The sequence below is a fragment of the Pipistrellus kuhlii genome, unplaced genomic scaffold, assembly GCF_014108245.1.
Source record: "Pipistrellus kuhlii isolate mPipKuh1 unplaced genomic scaffold, mPipKuh1.p scaffold_m20_p_1, whole genome shotgun sequence".
In the NCBI taxonomy this organism is placed as follows: Eukaryota; Metazoa; Chordata; class Mammalia; order Chiroptera; family Vespertilionidae; genus Pipistrellus; species Pipistrellus kuhlii.
In genome coordinates, this window is record NW_023425404.1 from 23,934,920 (window position 1) to 23,955,598 (window position 20,679).

Sequence of the window (20,679 nt, forward strand, 5' to 3'; positions counted from 1 at the left end):
CCTCATCTTTTATTTTGTACATCACCAGAAAAAGGATAAATCTATTGAATAGTTACTTTTCTAAGTCTCTTGGCAAATTATGACCTGAATATTCCGGATCTAACCCTATTTACTTATCTGCCTGCACAATGAATGATTCAAAGGATTTTCAGACTTTTCCCCTATATGGTAAATCCTTATACAGGATTGAGTAATGCATTTATATGGGATTGAGTAATGCATTTATATGCACAAAAAACCCTTAAAAAAAAATGGCCTCAGCTTTTTAAAGGATTCTAATTTAATTTGGGACACATTTTTGTGCCAAAATAATTAAATATAAGTAATATCAAAATTCAGAGAAAAAGGGCGTATTTATGTTAGTGTTTAGGGGAGATTACAGAAAAGGTAGGACTTGAGTTCGACCTTAAGACTTATTTAAGAATAGAGAAATAGGAAGAGGAGAAAGAAGAGACAGGTATTTCCAAATACTGTTGATTCCTCTCATGAAATAAATCTCCTGCCCATCCATTCTTTTCACTTCTTCCCTGAATAAGCAAATATTAGTTTTCTCTACTATCCTATCTACTAAGACATGAATTTCCAAAGTCTAAGTGTACTTTCTTTTCTCCAGTAACTCCCTGACCTGTGTCTGCCCAAAATTTTTTTTAAATTACTATATAATTTTCCATTACTATGTGTTTAGTAAGATGCTTGAGGGCAATGTTTTGCAAATCTCATACTTCTCATTCTTCTAAGGAACTTAGAACAAACCTGACCTCACTGCAGATCCTCAGTAAATACTAATGACTTAAGAAGACTAGGAGGATTGAAGTGATTTAGGAAGGGAGAAATTGAGAAAGAACCTGAGTAGAGAGCTTACACTGGGAATGGGAACAAATCAAGAGGTAGGGATGGCCTTAAACATTTAAGAAAGCAGAATTGATCCATCAGGCACAGCCAGTGAAAGTTTTGTGTGTTTTGCCCTGGCTAGTTTGGCTCAGTGGATAGAGTGTCGTCCTGTGGACTGAAGGGTCACACAATCGATTCCAGTCAAAGGCACAAGTGGGCTCGAACCCTGGTCAGGGGCATCTAGGAGGCAACCGATCAATGATTCTCTCATGATGTTACAATCTCTCTCTCTTCCTCTCTGAAATCAATAAAAAAAAATTTTTTTAAAGAAAGTTTCGTGTGTTTTTTTAAAGAATGAGACTATCATAATTAAATCTCTGAAAAAGTTACTTCTAGAAAATTAATTTTAAAAATTCAATAATCAAGTTAAAGGAACTTAGGAGGTAGCTTACCATAGGTCAGGTATAAAGTGGCAATGGGAACAGGGTAAAAAGAAACTCCACTAACATTGTTTTCAAGGAAGAATTGACAGATTCCAATAAATCAGAGGTGGGGAATGTTTGGCCCACAAAAGACCCTTGAAATCACTTGGTTTGGTCCTGCCAAGGCATTAGAAATGAGTTAATTACATGTTTGACCAAATATACCAGGCTAATTTTTAAGTTGATAATTTTGCATGGCCCACGAATGATGTGATAAATATCCAAATGGCCATTGGCAGAAAAAAAAGTACCACTGCAATTAATGATTGGTTACAAAGAATTAAAATTAAAGAGAGGAAATAAAAAGAGACAGCGAAGTATGTGGGATCTGAGCATGATTGCTCAATTTTGCAATGAAGTCCAAATTAAATTTGTGTAATACTTTAAAAATATCTTAAATGCTTTAAAAAAACCCCATGTAAAACAAGTATGTTAAATGGCTGATTAATTTTGGAAAGAAACCTTACTTACCAAAGCAGGATACCATTCGGTCTTCTCAGAAGTAGATATCACACTTACAACTTTTCCTAATAATTCATCATTGAGACGTCTCTTATCTTCATCTTCATCTTCAGTAGTTTCTTCCTCCTTTTCATCTTCATTACTAAAAGTCGAAATAATTTTATCATAATCTTAAGATAAACCACTTTGAATATAGTCAGAGAGGTGTGAATTTAATACGTACAGCTCAATTTCTAATCTGTATTACCCCTTTTTATTCTTATTTGAATTGAAGAGCTAGACACTTCCAAGCCCCACAGTAGTTGTCCTGAGATGTCCACCGTAACTCTGAGTCCACTTCACCAGATCAATGAGGACACAAACTTAAGCTCTCCTGCCAGCCACCCACTGGGACAGAAAAGCCTAATTATGTCACCATGAAGAACTTACTGTGCCAAACACATTTTTAAAAAGAGTCCCTTCTATTTTTTTATGTATGCCAGATAATAGAACTCTATAATTTTCTGACAGATTATGAAAACAGATCTGAGGGGTAATTTAGATGACCTATCTAGATAACTAAACAATAACATAAACCCATAGCAAAGAACTAGTAGACTAGCTTGTACTTTTCAAAAGTATCAAATGTCATGAAAAGACACAAAAAAAGGGGGGGAGGGGGATGAGGAACTTTTCCAGATTAAAAGAGACTTGAGAACCATATAAATTAAATGCAATGCATGATCTTAGATTGCATCCTGGAATTACGGAATGCTATAAAGGCAAAGATAGCATTCTATACTGTTAAATTTCTGATCCTGATAATCATACTTTGGTTATATAAGAAAATATCCTTGTTCTGTCCTAGGTAAAGTATTTAAGAGGTAAAAGGTCATGACACTTGCAACTTCCTCTTAAATAGTTCAACCAATTAAAGTTATTAATTAAAACATTATAATATGTATCTATAAAAAGAGAAAATGACAATGCAGATGTGGCAAAAATGTTAACAATTAGTGAAACTAGATTATGAATATATTAAGGTTTATTGTAATATTCTTTAAAATTTTAAGTTTGAGAGGGGTGGGGAAAGCTAGAGGAGATTAACCAAAGAGCTTATCTATACTAATAAAAAGGTAAATGCTAATTATAATAGACTGGGAGACCTTCCAGATGTCCTTCCAAACAAAGCCATGGTACCAGGGCCAAGGCAGAGGCAGTTAGAGACAATCAGGCCAAGAGGGGAGGGCAGTTGGGGGCGAGCAGGCTGGGAAGCAGGGGGGACAGTTGAGGGTGAGAAGGCTGGCAAGTATTGGGGGCAAACAGGTTGGCATGCAGAGTGGTTAGGGGCGATCAGGCAGGCAGGCAGGTAAGCAGTTAGGAGCCAGTGGTCCTGGATTGTGAGAGGACTGTTCATCCACCAGTTTAGGCCTGATCCCTCTAGACAACCCCCAGAGAGGTTCCAGATTGGAGAGGGTGCAGGCTGAGCTGAGGGACACCCCCTCCCGTGCGTGAATTTCGTGTGCCGGGCCACTAGTATGCATATAGGCATAGCCCATGGACACAGACAATAGTGTGGTATGCCTGAGTGGGAGCAGGAAGGAAAGATAAATTAAAATGTTTAAGTTTGAAATGTTTTTGAAATAAAAAGGTCAAACAATTACATAGTCTCACTAAAATTAAGAAAATTATTGTATCAATTATGGAATTTGGCAATGTAATTCAAAACAAAAATAACCTCTTTGAAAAAGGAGTGTGATAATTACTGACAAAGTAATGGGAAGAATTAAGAACAAAGTTGGCACAGGATAGATATCTAACATAATACAGATGCTATGAAAAGGTTACCCAAACAAATTTACCCATCCTAGAAAAGTCATTTAATGTTATAATTACTATAATGTTACTGTATATGTTAACACTCACATAGGAAGAGAGGACCTCCTTCCTCTGTTCGTCTTCTTTGCAATTACTGGAGTTCCAAAATGCTCTGGATTTGTTAATGGAAGCTGATCAAGTGTCTGGATAAGAAACAAACAAATTAAGTCACATTTTTCTCTACATGAGTATACTTTGTTCAACTGCAAAAGTCCATGTCACCTTACCTCACTCTCAGCAAAATGTCTCTCTCCTTTTAAGCAAAGTGAGGTGCGTCTCAATGTCCTCTCATCACCATCATCAAACACTATAATAAGCAAAAGAGAGAAAATTTATGCTCACAAATAAAATATAACTGCACAGAATGCTATCGTTGCTATTTATCTCAGGTTAAATACAATATTTGCAAGAACCTTAATTTGTTATTTTTTTCAAAACCCTTTAAAATGTACATAGCACATTTTTCATTTTATAGTTACCAAACAAGTTAAATGGCTGTCCCCAACTGCTTAAACTGTCTCCAGTCACCTTTTTAAACCATTAGCAGTGTAGTCAAAACACAAATATTAAATTGCTTTTACTCCTAGAAGAATGAATGAAAACCTGGTTTACAAAACCGAGTGTTATTAGCCTGTTATGTTTTTTTTTTTTTCCAAGTTATCAATGGAGTACCTCTAATTTCAAGAAACTGACTTCTGATAATGATGTTGTATTATTTACTTCTAGTTATTTGTATGATAACCTACCATAGTAGATTCTAAAGTCATAAGATTCAACTTTTTTATTTGGTAGAAGAGGATGTAAGAAGTTTAGACATATAGGTTGAAACAAGGAAAACATCAAAAGGCTGAAATTTTTTTTAAATTCTCAAAAATAAGTCAAAATCACATGGAACTTTTCATAAAAGTTTTTACTTTATAATTTTTAAAAATCACACTTCTTATAAACACTTTAAGGAAATGGGGACAAAGAATTTAACAATTAATAAACTAACGTTTACCATATAAGTAGCTATATTATCTTCATAATTTTATAGGTTTCATTTTGCAGAAATGTACTGATTTTAATATCTAAAACTTACAAAGCTTATAAAAAGAAAATGTTCTCAGAAGACACCTGATTGTCCAGCTATTATGAATAAAATAAAATATAAAATGGAGTCCTTACTTCAGACACTTAAAATGTATAGACATATCAGCAAATGGATGTACACTTATGAAAATAACATATGAACAGGTAAACATATATATACACACACACACACAAAAATTATTAAGATTTAAACCTGCTTTTCATAATTTTAGATGTTTTTCCATTGTATGTGTTTTTTTAGGGTTTGCAGAATCAGCTATGGCTTTATTTTTTTGGGGAAAACTTGATTGGCTTTTAGTTGGGAGCATGGGAAAGAGGGGGTCCCCCAGGAAGTAAACTCCCCCACCTCAAGGGAGAGCTAGGCCTGGGGCTGAGCCTCAGGGCTTCCTGTGCCTGCTGCTCCCCTGCACAGCCCCTTTCCCAAGGCTAGGAGGACAAGAGAGACCCTGGTAGTCATTCACTTAGGAAGGACATCAGATGATTCAGACACCAGCTTTCCATCATGGGTCTCAATCTTCTTAACCACCATCGTCTTGGAGGAGCTGGTGCAGCTGAAGAAGGTAGAGCTCCCGCCAGAGCCAAGTTGGCCTGGAAGCCCAGACCATAGTTGAGGTTTCCATAAGATGTGTTCATCAGCCTGAGTAGCCGCTGGTAGTCTTGGTGTGGGTGCTCATGTTCTGCATTCCAGATTTCAACTGGTTCTCCTTGCCCTCCAGAAGCTTGTGGTAGATGGTGATCTCCACATTCAGGGCTAGCTTGACATTCATGAGCTCCTCGTACTTGTGCATCTTCCAAGCCACGTCTTGCTTGGTGTTTCTCAAGAGCAGCCTCCAGCTCAGCCACTTTGGACTGAGCATCCTTAATGGTCAGCTCCCCACACTGCTCGGCATCAGCGATGGCGGCCTTCAGGGAAGCCCTCTGGCCTTTGAGGCCCTCAATCTCAGCCACGAGTCGCTGATGTTCTGGTTCAGCTCAAAAATCTAGGTCTTCGTGCAGCGCAGGTCACCCCCATGCTTCCCAGCCAACATTTCCTTATGTTTGATCTGGTACATAAACTCAGCCTCAGCCCAGCTTCGGTTGGCAATGTCCTCATACTGGGTGTTGACCTCAACAATGATTCCATCAAGGTCCAGAGAGCAATTGTTGTCCACAGACAGCATCACAGATGTGTCAGAGATCTAGGACTGCAGTTTATGAATCTCCTCTTCATACAGTTGCTTGTAGAAGTTGATCTCATCAGGCAGGGTCGGCCCATCCATGCAGGATTCCAGCTCTACCTTGTTCATGTAAGCTTCATCCATGTAAGCTTACCTCCTTGGTAAGGAAAAAATCATTCTCTATCTCTGTGTGCTTGTTGATCTCATCCTCATACTTATTCCTCCAGTTCTCCACCAGTCCCTGCATGTTGCCAAACTCTTCCTCCCGAACCAGCTGCTGCTGAAGGTTGTTGATGTAGCTCTCAAAAACAATGTCCATGTGAGTTGTATACCGTTGCTGAAGAAGGTTCCATTTGGTCTCCAGAATCTTACTCTACTGCTCCAGGCTTCAAGCAAACTTGTTGAGGATGTTGATCTGCTCCTCTGGTTGCACACGGCTTAGATATTAGGGTCCACCTCCAGCTTCAGAGGAGTCAGCAGGCTCTGGTTCACTTAGACAACTATGATGCTCCCCATACTCTCAGCCCCGTCATAACCCCAGGCAACCCCGGCAGCTGCTGCCCACCCAGGAAAACGCCAAGGAAATGATGTGGGTGGCAGGCCCACGGGAGTATGAGCAGCTGCTAAAGACCCTGGAGCCAGAGCCAGACACCATATAGGTCTTCTGGATCACCCTGTGGACATGGCGGAGACTGCAGTAGAGGCGAGGAGGCTGAACCAGACAGATTCGAGAAGCAGCCAAAAAGCTGCTTGATGTTTTTCCATTCTAACAAAATAGGTTAGTGTTAATAAAATTTTGCACTACCTTAATTTAATAATAGATACTTTACTTTGTTATCTATATAATTACAATCCTGCATTTAAATTTTTAAAATTGATTTTAGAGATAGAGGAGAAAAAAGAGAGGGAGAGAGAAACATTGATTTGTTGTTCCACTTATTTAAGATTTCATTTGTTAATTCTCATATGTATTCTGACCTGGAATGGAACCCGCAACTTTGGCATATCAGGATGATGCTTTATCCAACTAAGCTACCGGACCAGGCTATCCCTGCCTTTTTTTTTTTTTTTAAGGTTGTTTTATTAGTACTTTGCCTTCAAATCATAAACTTAATTTTTCATGCCAGAAATTCAATTATGTAAGAGCACTCTACTTCTTCACTATTTATCTACCACATTCAGATCTTTTTCTTAGACTAAAGACATTTAGCTTAGATTTTCTTACATGCAGGAGACAATACAGAGATAATTAACAGCTCCTGAAGTACATATTCAAAGAACCATAATGATCCCACAAAATAGCTGGTTTATACACTGTCAGTGATGCAGAAATTAATGACCACTTGCAGGCAGACAGAATGACAGGATAAAACAGCATCTTCCAACAATTACATCATTAATCTATTCTTAACAGTGCTCTAAACAAACATTTGTATCAAAATTATGATTTATAAGGGGTCAAGTCTAATAATAAACCACTGTTCTTTATAAATTCAAAATCATGCTGAAACCGGTTTGGCTCAGTGGATAGAGTGTCAGCCTGTGGACTGAAGGGTCCCAGGTTCGATTCCGGTCAAGGGCATGTACATTGGTTGCAGGCACATCCCTGGTAGGGGTTGTTCAGGAGGCAGCTGCTCGATGTTTCTCTCTCATTGATGTTTCTAGCTCTCATCCCTTTCCCTTCCTCTCTGTAAAAAATCAATAAAATACTTTAAAAAACAACAACAAAAATCATAAACTTATCATACCAAATTTTAAAAAATGCTTCACATTAATATTAAAATCCATAAGATACTAAAGAATAAAATCTTAAAGTTCCAATTTTCCTTAATGCCTACATTACAAAGGTGGTAACACTGGACACACACATTTAAGTGGAGGTGTAAGGAAGGAAAATGAGACTGTAAGTTCAATTAATATTAAATTTAGGCCACAAAACCTTTCACCATTTTATCATTAAAATCAATGACAGCCCAAGTCAAAATCTTTTTATGAGAAATTTCAAGTTTAACATAATTAATTTTTGTTTTTCAATAAATCAGATTTTTGGGGAAAAACGTTCATTTCACCCATCATATTTTATTTACCATCAGTAGAAATAATGTAAGAACCAAAGAAACTTCTAAACAGCAGATTATGGAGCAATTTCACAGCTTTACATAGGACCCTTCCCACTTCAAGTAAACAAAGAGAAACAGTATTAAGACTTTCCTTTTAATTCATAAAACTATGAAAAACTGTGTATTTGAGTACTTTAACAAGTCTGTTAAGCCATGTGATTTCTCAAGATTTTTCTGAAAGGCAATTAGAAAACCCAACAGCAAGGTAGACCTATTAATCATGATATCCTGATTATCAAAATCATGAAAGTTCTACCTATAAGAAGTTTTCTCTATAACTTCTAAGAATCATTTAAAAGAACACAAAATTTGTAGGAATTGAAAAGTGACTTTGGCATTTTGATAAGTGAATAAGTAAATGGTATACTTAAACTCAGCTTCTTTCAGTTTAAGATGTATACTATAGCAAGCCAAGAGAAAAAAAAACCACGTAAGGCTATTAGAAGTTAGTAATTCTACGAAATTTCTTATACTTGCATTTAAATAGATTATTCATTGAGTGCAATAGGATATAACAAAAGTATTATCTGTTATTATATTATAAATACTAAAACCTAATTTGAGAAAAAGGATAAAGCTGAGAATCTCTCAATTAACTTTACTCATTCTAGGCAAAATAATACCAATGCAAACAAATATACAAAGCCTAATCCTAAACTGTTAGAATTCAAAGAAACAAAAGCCAACCAGGATCTAATCTAACTACTTAATACATAGTAGTCTATCCTAACACTGCCAGCTGCTGGAAAATAGTAAGAAAATAACAGTAAGTTAACTTTATTTACTCACTATGTAACTATCACTTAAGTTTCTACCATGTCCTGACCATCACAGCAGCCACTATAAGAAGGAATTATTACCTTCCTTTTATAGATAAAGAAATTGAGAATCAGAAAGTTAATCAATGAGCTACAATTTAGTCAAAAGGGATCAAAATGCATAGTAAATAGGTATGAAGCAGAGGTATAAAATGAACGAATTCTGGCTTTGGAAAAATAAGTATTATTATGTCTGTGTATTGCTGTTATGATTAACAAAATATTTCACATATGGAGTAAAAACTTTATAAAGTTAAAAATAGATGCATACCCCAGGAAAAGTCAATAGTTCTGTTATTCATAAAATCATTTGTTGAGTCCTTCAACAATTATGGTCAAAAACTTCAGGAATTCCGAAACCGGTTTGGCTCAGCGGTAGAGCGTCGGTCTGCGGACTGAAAGGTCCCAGGTTTGATTACAGTCAAAGGCATGTACGTTGGTTGCGGGCACATCCCCAGTAGGGGGTGTGCAAGAGGCAGCTGGTGGATGTTTCTCTCTCATCGACATTTCTAACTCTCTATATCTCTCCCTTACTCTCTGTAAAAAATCAATAAAATATATTCTTAAAAAAAACAAAAACAAAACTAAACTTCAGAAATCTATAAACTTGAGAAATTAACATTCAAATGTCTAATTAGATTAAAATATGGGAATTTTAAGTCTCATGAAAGGCCATTTAAACAATGGGTTAAAGCCTATCACAGGACTGAATAGGAGATTTTTTGTTTAGTACATTTTTTACAGTTTTCTAGTCAATGGAATAACCACCTAGTTTTGAAAACATTTTGTGGTTGATTTCGGTTATAACATTTGTCAGAAGAGGCTTTAACTATATTAAAAGTCTTATAAGCCTTCAGCACATTCCAAAAGAAATGCCAGTCCATTCACCAGTTTAATCTAAACTAGAAATCCATCTGATGGAGATCTGATATGATGTATGTGCAGAATAACTATAAGGCATGAAAAAAGATTAAGAATCTTAAAAAATAATTTGTCACAAATATATAAATGATCAAATAGGTTTTAGTGTTAAATTTGATACATAATGTATATGTACATTTTATATGTAAGTTACTAAATTTAACAGCAATTTTTTTTCCTTATTTTTCAAATCAATGAGTTATTTTCATACCCAAAAAAAGCAAAAGAGGAGTAGCTTTAGAATATCTTATTAAGGTGTTGTATTTACCAGGAGTTATTGGCAATATTAAAAAATGTAGATATGAATTCTATTCCAAATTTTGATATCCTGAAATGACATAATATAACAACACAATTCCACACATTACAAATTCCTTATCTTTAATGCGAGGAAAAGAACTGTCAAATGAATAAACTATGCTAGGTAGCACTGTTTTATGATATGAAGTATTTCCAAGGGTCAAAAAACAAAAAAATCCATAAGCTGGAGCTATTTATTGTTCACCATTAGAAGGCAAAGTAGTATTAGATTTTGAAAATTGTGTTATAGTAGATCTATAACCTCTTTCGAAATTGGTTATTAAGCTATAACAGGAAAAGTTAATATCTGTTACTATCACTGACTCATTGCTCCTGTCTGATCCAAACCAGCAGTAGGGTATCCTCCTTTATTTTGATTTTTTTGTTTTGTTTTAAGATATATTTTATTGATTTTTTACAGAAAGGGAGAGGGATAGAGAGTTAGAAACATCAATGAGAAAGAAACATCAATCAGCTGCCTCTGCACACCTCCCACTGGAGATGTGCCTGCAACCAAGGTACATGCCCTTGACTGGAATTGAACCTGGGACCTTTCAGTCCGCAGGCCGATGCTCTATCCACTGAGCCAAACCAGTTAGGCCTTGTTTCGATTTTTAATACTCTGACATAAATTCAAGACCTCATAAATAGTAATGAAGAACATTCATACTTTGTATAACTTTCTGTTTCTACCTATACAGCACTTTCCTATGAACTAGAAATCAAGTAAATTTTCAGAAAAGAGCAATTAAATAGGTTGTAGATACTTAATCAAAGAAAAATATAGAAAGGGCATGATCTGTAAGAGATCATTTCATTTTGCCTCTCTTAACTAGTTGACTACCACATGTCCAAAACGAAACCATCCCCACACGCCACATTTTGAATTTAATTTAAAAAATCAATTTGCAATGAATGTTATAAAAGTAAACATGTTACTCACAATTGGGGTTTTCTTGAATATTTTCAGCTGAAAATTCTCAGGAAAAATTATTTCAAAGTTGGTCAGGGCTGCCACATAGGGAAAACTTTTTTTTTTAAATAGACAAGCAGCGTGTGGGGAAGGTCTTTAATTGTGTTTACAGACGCTTAAGGCATACAATGGATTAAGCTCATTATATTCAAATTATCCTTTATGTATCAATAGTTTACATCCTTCAATACCTAAACATTCTTTATAGTAGAGTGCTATATTGAGTACAATTAAGTGAATAGTGCCTCTTCATGCCTTAAATATTTTAGATAATTATCTCATTTCACACATACAAAGATCTTAAATATTTTTAATTTTTCTCCTGAATAAGTCTGTTTCTCCAAGTGTGGTTTGTTTTCCTATGTACTGGCTACATTAGATTCAGCCATTATGCATATAAAAAAAACGATTCTTGGGTTGCCACCTCCTGATCTACTAAATTAGAAAGACTTGGAGTCCTTAAAGCTCAATTTTTAAACAAGCACTAAGTGATTCATATGTACACTAGTAATTGCAATACATGAATTATATGTAATTATAATTCTAAACTCTTTTGAGAACAAGAATGCTGTAATTGCCAATGGGAAAATCACTATAGAGAATGCTCAATAGCAACTAGTTTTTAGAAATGCTAAAATGCCTTTCACATAAAGGATAGAGGTTGCTATTCCCAATTGAAGGATTATTCTAGGGTCTAGAAATCAAGAATGTGAAAACCTGGAGAGTACTGCTTCTGCAAAAGTGTGAGCATTATATCAATAAAACCAAACAAGTACTATGAATGCAATACTCTTGATATTGGACACCAAATAGAATGAAGTATTAGTATTTGAACATGCATCATACAATTTACCATGATTCTGCACACATCAACTCCTATAATTTTTGTCACTGCCTTATTTAATATAGCAAAACTGTATTTACTTAATCTCTAAGAGCAAACATTAGCTTAGTTTTTAAACCTCTAACATCTACCAATAGCCACAACCAAGCTTCCTAAAAATACGTAGTTCAGAATAAGAAACCACTGTGAACCAATACCAACTTCTAGGAAATCCAAGAATAAAAATGGTAGGAAAGAGCAGTATAGTACCAGTCAGGTTCAGTAAATTGCTACTAGTACTAATAGAAGCCACAAGGGTAGGAGAGGGGACAAGAAGTACAACTGTTAACCAAAGCATGTTCTTCACAGCTTTGAACAACTTGCAGATAAATATTTTTACCCGAAGCAACTAATTAAATCTAAGGGCTATTTCTCTTCTACAAGGAAACCACATCACTGTCATTATACTATTTGTACCAAGACTTAACATAAAAAAACAATGACATAGATGTTCATGTAAAACCAAGGAAGTTATCCACATGACTGTACAGTTTGGAAGTACTGAGAGAAAATTTAGGAATTTTAATTACTGACATTCTCATCAACATAATGACAGCAACTATCTAAGCACTACATTTAGGTTTTAATTTACTTGTATTATGACACTTGCTATTCACTAAAATTTTTAAAACCAGTATAAGGTTATGTATGGAATGCTAAAGTGCATTCATATTACTAATAACATATCTTTTTCTTCGTTTTTTGCGTGTCATCCTTGCACAGTGGCCATGCTAATCTTCTCTGTATCATTCCAATTTTAGTATATGTGCTGCCAAAGCTAGCACACATATATCTTCCTTACCCTCACTGTATCATATTTTAAAAATTAAACTATGATTACCTAGGCTTGAATCTACTCTCCCATGATTAACATCTATACTACTCTTATACAAAACAGGTAGCAACACACACACACACACAAAAAAAAGATTGCAATTATGCAATCCTAATTGTGATTACAGAAAGTTAAAAAGTCTGATTATTTATAATTCTCAGTTGTATTGACTTTTCTTATGGAACAAAATATGGAACATATAATCTTGGGTGAAATAGCTATAAAAGCCAAGTTACTGTAAGAGATAAATGACAAGAAAGAATATTTATTTCTCTGCCACATAATGATTCAGTGTATTTACAAAATAGAGGTATATGCAACCTACAAATCCAATCCTATGGATTAAATTATTACTTAACTACTTACCTACAGTATACCAACTAGCATCTGTCAACTTGCTGATACTAGCTTCCTGAAAGGATCCATCGGATGTCCTTATTTCAACAATAGCTCCAACCTAAAACACAAAATGAAAAATTCATTTCCAAATGTAAACAAACCAAATCACTACCACCTGGGTAAAAAAATACTTCTTAGAATAATTCTACCTTATATTGGCTTAGATCTTTATCATTAATAGTGCTCATACATTTTCCATGCAATTGGAGCTCCCTTTTGTCATATGTAAGAAAGTTATTATTGCCCCTATTTTACACATTGAGAATTGTGGCTCAGAAAGAGAAAATAATTTGCAGGATACAGGAAGAGAACCAGAACTTTTTTACTATAACACGTCTTTAAGAAAACTGTGGAGTGTAAGAACCGAAAAACCATACAACACAGCAAAAATAGCTTCAATTTCTTTCATAGAAATACTGGATTCAGCATTTGTATTTAAGGACCTTTTAGATAAAAATTTCACTTAAAGAGAGAGAGAGAGATGGACCAGTTGACCTTTCAGCTTCCAAGCCTTTGCATATCAGATATTAACTAAAATATTATTCTGACAGAACAAAGATTATACAAACAAATGGCCAGAAATGAATGAAAAACTTAATATAGGTAGTTATTAAATTCAATTATGAAGTCAATAGTTTACTTGGTATGTTAGAAAGAATAACAGAAGATTGAGAGTTATATTAGTATATTACTTAGCAAGCTAAATACATATATCCACCTAAAAAACAAAATGAAGCATTAAATACAAGAATTAAAAGGGGGGGGGGGCTGAAAACTCATGTTTATATATGTTAAAAGTTACGCTCCCATAAGATGTTTAACATTCTTAAATTAAGGACATAGCCACTGAATTATCATAATTTATACTAACTATATAGCATCACATTTGTATTTTGTTCTCTAACATTCTAAAAATTTTAAATTATATCTACAAATGTAAAATTCAATAAGTTAGTGTGAATTAATTAGTCATCATTTCATATTTTAAAATGTAGAACATACATACTCTTAAAGGACCTTTTATTTGGTCATCTTGCACCAACTGTGTAGTATTGTCCTGTTTCAGGAGTACCTGAAAAATATTTTTGCCCAGTAATTCATACGTTAGTTTCAAAACGATACATTTATGGTGATACTCTAACAACAATGTCTTTAGTCTATGCTCTCTTAGCATCCTGTGGTTACTTCTGTTATAATACTTATTACATTGTCTTGTATTTATGTTTATTGTCTCTCTCATTAACTGTGAGCTCCTTGAAGGCTCTAGTCCTCCATCATCACTATAGGCCCAGCAGTTAGCAAATGTCAATGCATATTATAGGCACTTAATAAATGTTTACTGAATTAATGAACTATAACTAAGATTATTAAAAACATTTATATAGGAAAATTACATAAGGAAACAAAAAAATGTTAATAGTAGGATTTCTAAGAGGTAAACTATAGGTATTAATCCTTAGGTACATTCTATATTTCCAAATATTGTACACAAATAATATGTTGTTTTTTTATGGTCATAAAAGCATCTTAAAAATAAATTTCCTAGATCATTTTTATGCTATCTTGAAAACACAATTCCCACTGTATTATTACTCATAATCACTTGAAATTGCCTCAATGTGAACATCATGAAAAAAAAAATTACAGCCTAAGTAAACATGATGCCACAAACAGGAAACATCCAAATGATAGAAAGTATCATGAACATGGTATTTTCATAGAAGCTCTTTGAAATAACTTCTCATTTTGAGTTATTGCTCAAACCTTAATGTGCTTATAGTTTTACGTATAACAGTGTTTGTACAAAGTAATGATTCAATAAATGAAATGTTGATTTGAAGTATGCCCTTCCTCCCCAACCATTTTCAATCTAGAGTTAGTAATGCTGTTACATAAAAAGGAAAAAAAAATTACCTTAACTTTCACCAGTCTTTTCACGGTCTTAATTTTTGCCTCACAGAAGGCACCTCGGTACTTGGCACTGACATCAGTTCCCACTGTCAGGTAGGCAGGCTCATCAGCCGCCTGATGGAAGGAACATAAAATGTGAATTTCACTACTGTTTCCCCTACTCGAATCTCAAGTCTCACTAAAAGGTTCTGTGTTTAAAGTAATAAAAACAGTAACACTATTTATTAGCACAGTGATAACTGAAAAATACCCCAAAGCAAACACTTTATTAACAGTCTTTTATTTTATAAACTATATCCTGATAACATAAAACATTTAAATTTAAACAGGGAAGTATCAGTTAGAATATACCATTTTTTCCTCCAGATACAAAATGTTTCAACAATTCTGAAATTTATTTAAGAAATTAAAAATAAGAAAAAAATATATATGCATATTAAGTCTCATAATACTTTGTTACTAAATTATGGTCTCGGGAAAATTTTGTTTTCAAATGAAAAGATAATGCTATTAAAATCAATACCAACAATACATAATTATATGCTTATTAATATAGCTAAATAAAGGCAACATCTTTTCAAGTTCAGTATAATTGTGCAGATAAGAAATGAAGCCAATCCTTTTGATAAGGAAAGCATTATTTGAAAAAAATCATTGGCTAAAAGCTGTATTTTAGAGGTTTAAGTCTGATGAATGCAGAGATATAAACCGATGGCATACCAGTTTATCACAGTAGTCTTTTGGGTACACGCATATAAAAAAGCTTTACTTAGAAATATCTACTTTTAGCCAATGGCCTAAGATAGGTAGTCATTAAATTCAATTATGAAGTCAATAGTTTACTTGGTATGTTAGAAAGAATAACAGAAGATTGAGAGTTATATTAGTATAATATAGGTGAGAAATGTAATTTTATAATTCATTTTAATCTTGACAATAACAGTGATTGCTACTTCAATCTATCATTTTTCCTATTTTTTTTCCAAAAGGTAAGCATACAAGTTTGATTCAACATTGCCAAGAGCAAAAGTTACAGTGTACACACACTTAAGAGACACACTTGTAAGTAGGAAATGATTTTAATTTTCCAGTAAGCTTTCCCAAGTAATATTAAGTTATATGTAACCTTAAAAAAAAAAAAAGTAACATTAAACGTCATTTTAAGAAGATATGGTAAGAGAAACTGTAGGAAAATGCTGTATTTCAGGGCTTAATACACTGAAATAGTAAATGACTAAGAAATCAAGAACCTCTTAAAGTTAGTGTATTTTCAAGTAATGCAAACTGAAAAAGAATACTTTTAGCAAGTACCTAAGTGTCTGACCTGAAACATCCAATGCTACAGCACCAGACTGCTATCCCCTTCTTCTCCTTTAAACATCACATATGATGTTTGCAATATCAGTCGTCTTCAGAAGAATATATACGTCTTTTTTTTTTGTTAGCTACATGCTTAAAATTACTTATTATAACGACTGAACGAAAACTATTAGCTTTGGTTCAACTTCAAGTATTTTAGCCACAAAATTTCACTCCACCTCCAACAAAAATGATACCTCCCTTCCACAATCCACCTATTTTTTTTTTTTCCTTAGAAAAATCCACACTGGCACTGAGGAAGAATAAAAACTTCCCCCAAAAATCCCCAAAGAACCAAAGCAGGACAAAAAAAGCTTTACTTCTGCAAAGGTCGCTGCCAACACAGGAAATGTTTAAAAATACTAGCCCCATGGACAACAATGGAAAAGGCTGCAGCAGCCTTTCGCAAGTGCTGCTGCTGCTGCTTCAGAGATGGGCCGAGCGGACTGCGTTGAGACCACAAATGATCATTTCTCACCCATTCAACACGTCCTCCTTTTTCAGAAAGTGCTGCCCTGGTTGAGAAATCAATTCTTGAGTGGCCAATAGGTAAAAAATAATAATAATAATGACATTCCACAGCACTGGCCTCCGGACAGGCAGCGTGTCCTGGGCACGAGGTTCAGAGCTGGTGCTGACTCCACTTACCTTCATTTTCACTGGTGACCTATGGGGTTCCAGCTCCACCAGCTCCGTCCTCCCGTCGCTAGAGCCGCGCGGGGAGGAGAGAAAGACAAGCCAGAAATCAGTCTACACACACACACACACACACACACACACACACACACGGAGGGGGAACGACCCAGGGAAAGAAAGTAAACAAACGCCAGCGGGGAGGGGCAGGAGCCTCCACCGACCGCGGGATGGGAAGGTCCCCCGGAGGGTCACTGGGACGCCGGAGCGCAGCGGGGCAGCGAGAGCCCCGCCGGCCGGCGCCCGCTCCGCCCGGGACTTCGCCAGCGGCCCTCCGCGCCACCCCCGCCTCGATCGCTACTTTGACCCGAAAAAAGCTCAACTCGATCCCGAGCACCGATCGCTCGGGAAGAGGACGGCGGGGCGCCGTGCGGGGCTGACCGGAGTCCCCGATAGGCGCGGCCGCCCGCCGGATACCCGACTTCGGCCCGCGCCCCGCCCCCGCCGCTCGGCCCCCCTCGGCCCGCCCCGGCCCGCGGTGGCGGCAGCGGAGTGTCACGGCGCCATTGCTCTCCTTCCTCCGCTCTGCACCATGTCAGTAAGGGGGAAAAAAAAAAAGAAGCGCTTCTTCACCGAAACGGGGCAAGGAGCCGAGGCCTTCCTTCAGCGGGAGGCGCGAGGGTGCGGGGATCCCCGCGGAGGAGGACGAGGAGGAGGGGGCCGAGGGGGCGGAGAGGAGGAGGGAGGCGGCCCGGACAGTGTGGGAGGGGAGGGGAGCTCCTCCCCGCGCCCGCCTTAACTTTTTGTACCGCCCGGCCGGAGGGGTACCTGCCCCCGGCCCCCCCGGGTCCCCGGGTCCGGCCGCCGACTCCATGGGGAAGGACGCGCCGCGGAGTTGGGTGGGGGCCGGCTTCCCGAAAGCAGTCCGCTCTGGACGGCGCTTGGAGCAAACTTAGCGGCGCGGCCAGCCCCACAGCCATTTTCCCGGGGCAGCGGCCGAGGCGGCGGCGGTTCCCGCACTTGCTGTCGCTGCTCCGCGACGCGCCCCTTCCCCAAGCGCCCGCCGCACCGCTAGCCCGCACCCCGCTCGCCACCTCCAAAGCTCCTAACTGCACCGGGACCCCGGGCGGCGGCGGCGGCGGCGGCGGCAGCTGCTATGCTGCTGGGTACCCCCCACGTCCCTCCTCCCCACCTACCAACTGCGGGTCAAGTGCGCGCTGTCAGTGCCAGAGTCCTCCGCCCCTCGGGCCGCCGGGGCCCCCGGCTGGGCAGCACCACTCCCGGCCGCGGCGGCGGCGGCAGTTCCGCGCCCGGTTCCCCACTCTCCCAATTTACTGCCACAAGCCACCAAATAACAAGCTGTTGAGCAGACTCGCTCCTACACGGACTCTCATTGGCTGCTCATGACGCCCAAGAGCTTCCGATTGGCGCTCCCCCCCTTGCCGTCCTCATTGGATGGAGCTCTGAAACTTCACGGATTGGTGCGAAAAACAGCAGGTAGGACATCTGCCACTTCTGATTGGCCGTCCCCGAGGTCTAACGTTACTGGAGCACCAGGGATTGAGTAAGCCAGGGCCGCCACCGGATTGGCTGAAAGGACTCCGGATGTGCCTGACTGAGCACCGATTGGTACATGGAGGGGGTCAGGAAGAGCGGTTCCGCGCGAGGATTGGCAGCAGAGTGTCCCATGGAAACCGAAACCCGAGCTGCGGCCGAGACTTGCGGGGGGGGGGGGGGGGGGGGGGCGGGGCAGGGCCTGCCCAAAGGCGCATGCGCGAAACCGACTTCTCGGCGCCATTTTGTCTGGGCAGCGGTGGCCGCGGGTCTATCGCATTTCATGTTTCTGGCGAGAGGACAGCGAAGTCTTTCTGCCGTAGATTCTTTTCGGTGCGGTACCCCGTCCGCGGTTCTCCCCAGAGACAACACCTGGTGAAGGTCGGAGGAGTCGCAAGTCTGTTTAAAAAGGTCAGTTGGAAGCCGCGGTGGTCCGATCGCCTGGGGGATGGCGCGGCTCTAGCGGCGCCGGCACCGGAAGTGGAGGGGCCAGGGCAGCCATGGCTAAGTGCTCCCCGCCGCCGCCGCGGAGTGGGAAGTAGAAGGCGGGAGGAAAGGGGGCGAGGCTTCCTCTCCCGCCGCCAGGAGGCGGAGGGGGAAGTCTTTCTCTGGGCTGGTCCTTGGACTCCTCCGGAGAGCTGGATGGGCTTTCTGGGCTCTGCTGCTCCCCGAACCGCTCCTCCCTTGGGGACGCGTGTTTCGGGGAGCTGTCATACTCTCGGCCAAGTGCTCCTGGCTCTGGGCGCCTCCCTAGTGAGGACGGGGGAAGGTCAGGTTCTTAGACACACAAGACAGGGTGCACGGGGACAGGTGTTTCCGCGTGCCCGGCGCGCGAGGAGGCACTCGGGTCGGAATGCGGGGAATTCACGTGCTCGATCTGCCCCGGCGCCGGCAGCTGCTGCACGAGGCTCAGGCTGCTCTTCGGAAGGAAACGGCAGCGGCGGTTTTTTGCAGGATCAGAAAACACCTCGGATCAAAGGGCCTGCGGAGGGGGCCTTGTGCAGGGCAGCCATTGGTCTTGGTCGCTTAGCAAAATCTCCGTTTCGGAGATTAATGTCTGTAAAAATGGGAGTCTTAATGTCTGTAAAAATGTTTAAAATTGGGGGGGGGAGGCTGCCTGGAAAATTTTAAATGAAGCAAGAACACATTTGAAAGTGGTGGACTATTCAATGGCGAGCTGTCATGAGGAATGGCATCATTAGGGAAGTGGGAAATATCGTCCTTAATCCACGTTGACTAAATTTACTCCAGAGAGCAGTTCGAAGAAAGCCGACTCAGGGTTTCACCCAGCACAGTGGTTTCGCTCGAAATTGCTAAGAAAGTGAAATAGATGTTGGTGTTTCTGTTGAGTGCCCCAGTGGCACCGATCTGGATAGCTTCTTATATGATCGTGATGATACCGCCCCTGTTTTGAATACCATAGTTCAGTTTTAATAATTTATTGGGTATTGTTGGCAGTTGGTCTGAAGATATAGCAGGACCTCTCCGTGACAGATATCCTGAAATGTTACTGAGGGGAGTCTTAATGTCTGAAAAAATGTTTAAAATTGGGGGGGCTGCCTGGAAAATTTTTCTATGGACCAAAACCTCCCCACAAACCATAAATAGCAAAATGTAAGAATGGTAGTTGAAAACTGTTTTGTTTGGTCAACGGTTCAAATGAGTCTGTACAATTAGCTATTAGGTGTGATATTTTTTTATTTATTTTTAAAATATATTTTATTGATTTTTCACAGAGAGGAAAGGTGAGAGATAGAGCGTTAGAAACATCGATGAGAGAGAAACATCGATCAGCTGCCTCCTGCACACCTCCTACTGGGGATGTGCCCGCAACCAATGTATTATACATGCCTTGACCGGAATCGAACCCGGGACCTCTCAGTTCACAGGCTGATGCTCTATCCACTGAGCCAAACCGGTTTCGGCAGGTGTGATATTTTATTTTTAATTTTTTCTGGTGTGGTATTTTAGAATGAAACATCAAAGTTAGGACATACTTATGAATTTGTCTATCCGTCATGTGATTCTCATTTCCGGATTTTTAAGTACTTAATATTTTTATCATGGACTAATATGAATTGTTTTATGATTT

General features: G+C 38.9%; 1 protein-coding gene, 1 non-coding gene and 1 pseudogene across 11 annotated transcripts in view; all 3 read right to left on the bottom strand.

Annotated features, from left to right (window-relative positions):
• Positions 1-18,362, bottom strand: part of ARID4A (AT-rich interaction domain 4A) — a 66,157-nt gene extending 47,795 nt beyond the window's left edge. For 6 of the 10 annotated variants that reach the window (XR_004987436.2, XM_045580165.1, XM_045580159.1 and 3 more), the window contains exons 1-8: positions 18,230-18,309; positions 17,049-17,106; positions 15,045-15,155; positions 14,137-14,202; positions 13,098-13,188; positions 3,860-3,939; positions 3,681-3,775; positions 1,781-1,917 (exon numbers count right to left, since the gene is read on the bottom strand). Coding sequence is in view for 9 of the 10 variants with exons in the window: in XM_045580165.1 (XP_045436121.1) it covers positions 1,781-1,917; positions 3,681-3,775; positions 3,860-3,939; positions 13,098-13,188; positions 14,137-14,202; positions 15,045-15,155; positions 17,049-17,054 (586 nt within the window). In the remaining variant the exon portion in view is untranslated. Of the gene's footprint in view, positions 1-1,780; positions 1,918-3,680; positions 3,776-3,859; positions 3,940-13,097; positions 13,189-14,136; positions 14,203-15,044; positions 15,156-17,048; positions 17,107-17,253; positions 17,369-18,229 lie in introns of those variants that run through there. The other 4 variants (XM_045580178.1, XM_045580155.1, XM_036435287.2 and 1 more) reach the window with 3 other exon arrangements.
• LOC118730124 lies at positions 4,286-6,646 on the bottom strand (annotated as a pseudogene).
• On the bottom strand, positions 12,574-12,681 carry LOC118709885. Its single transcript, XR_004985182.1, has one exon. It is a non-coding gene; the product is annotated as a U6 spliceosomal RNA (small nuclear RNA).
• Positions 18,363-20,679: the final 2,317 nt, after the last annotated feature.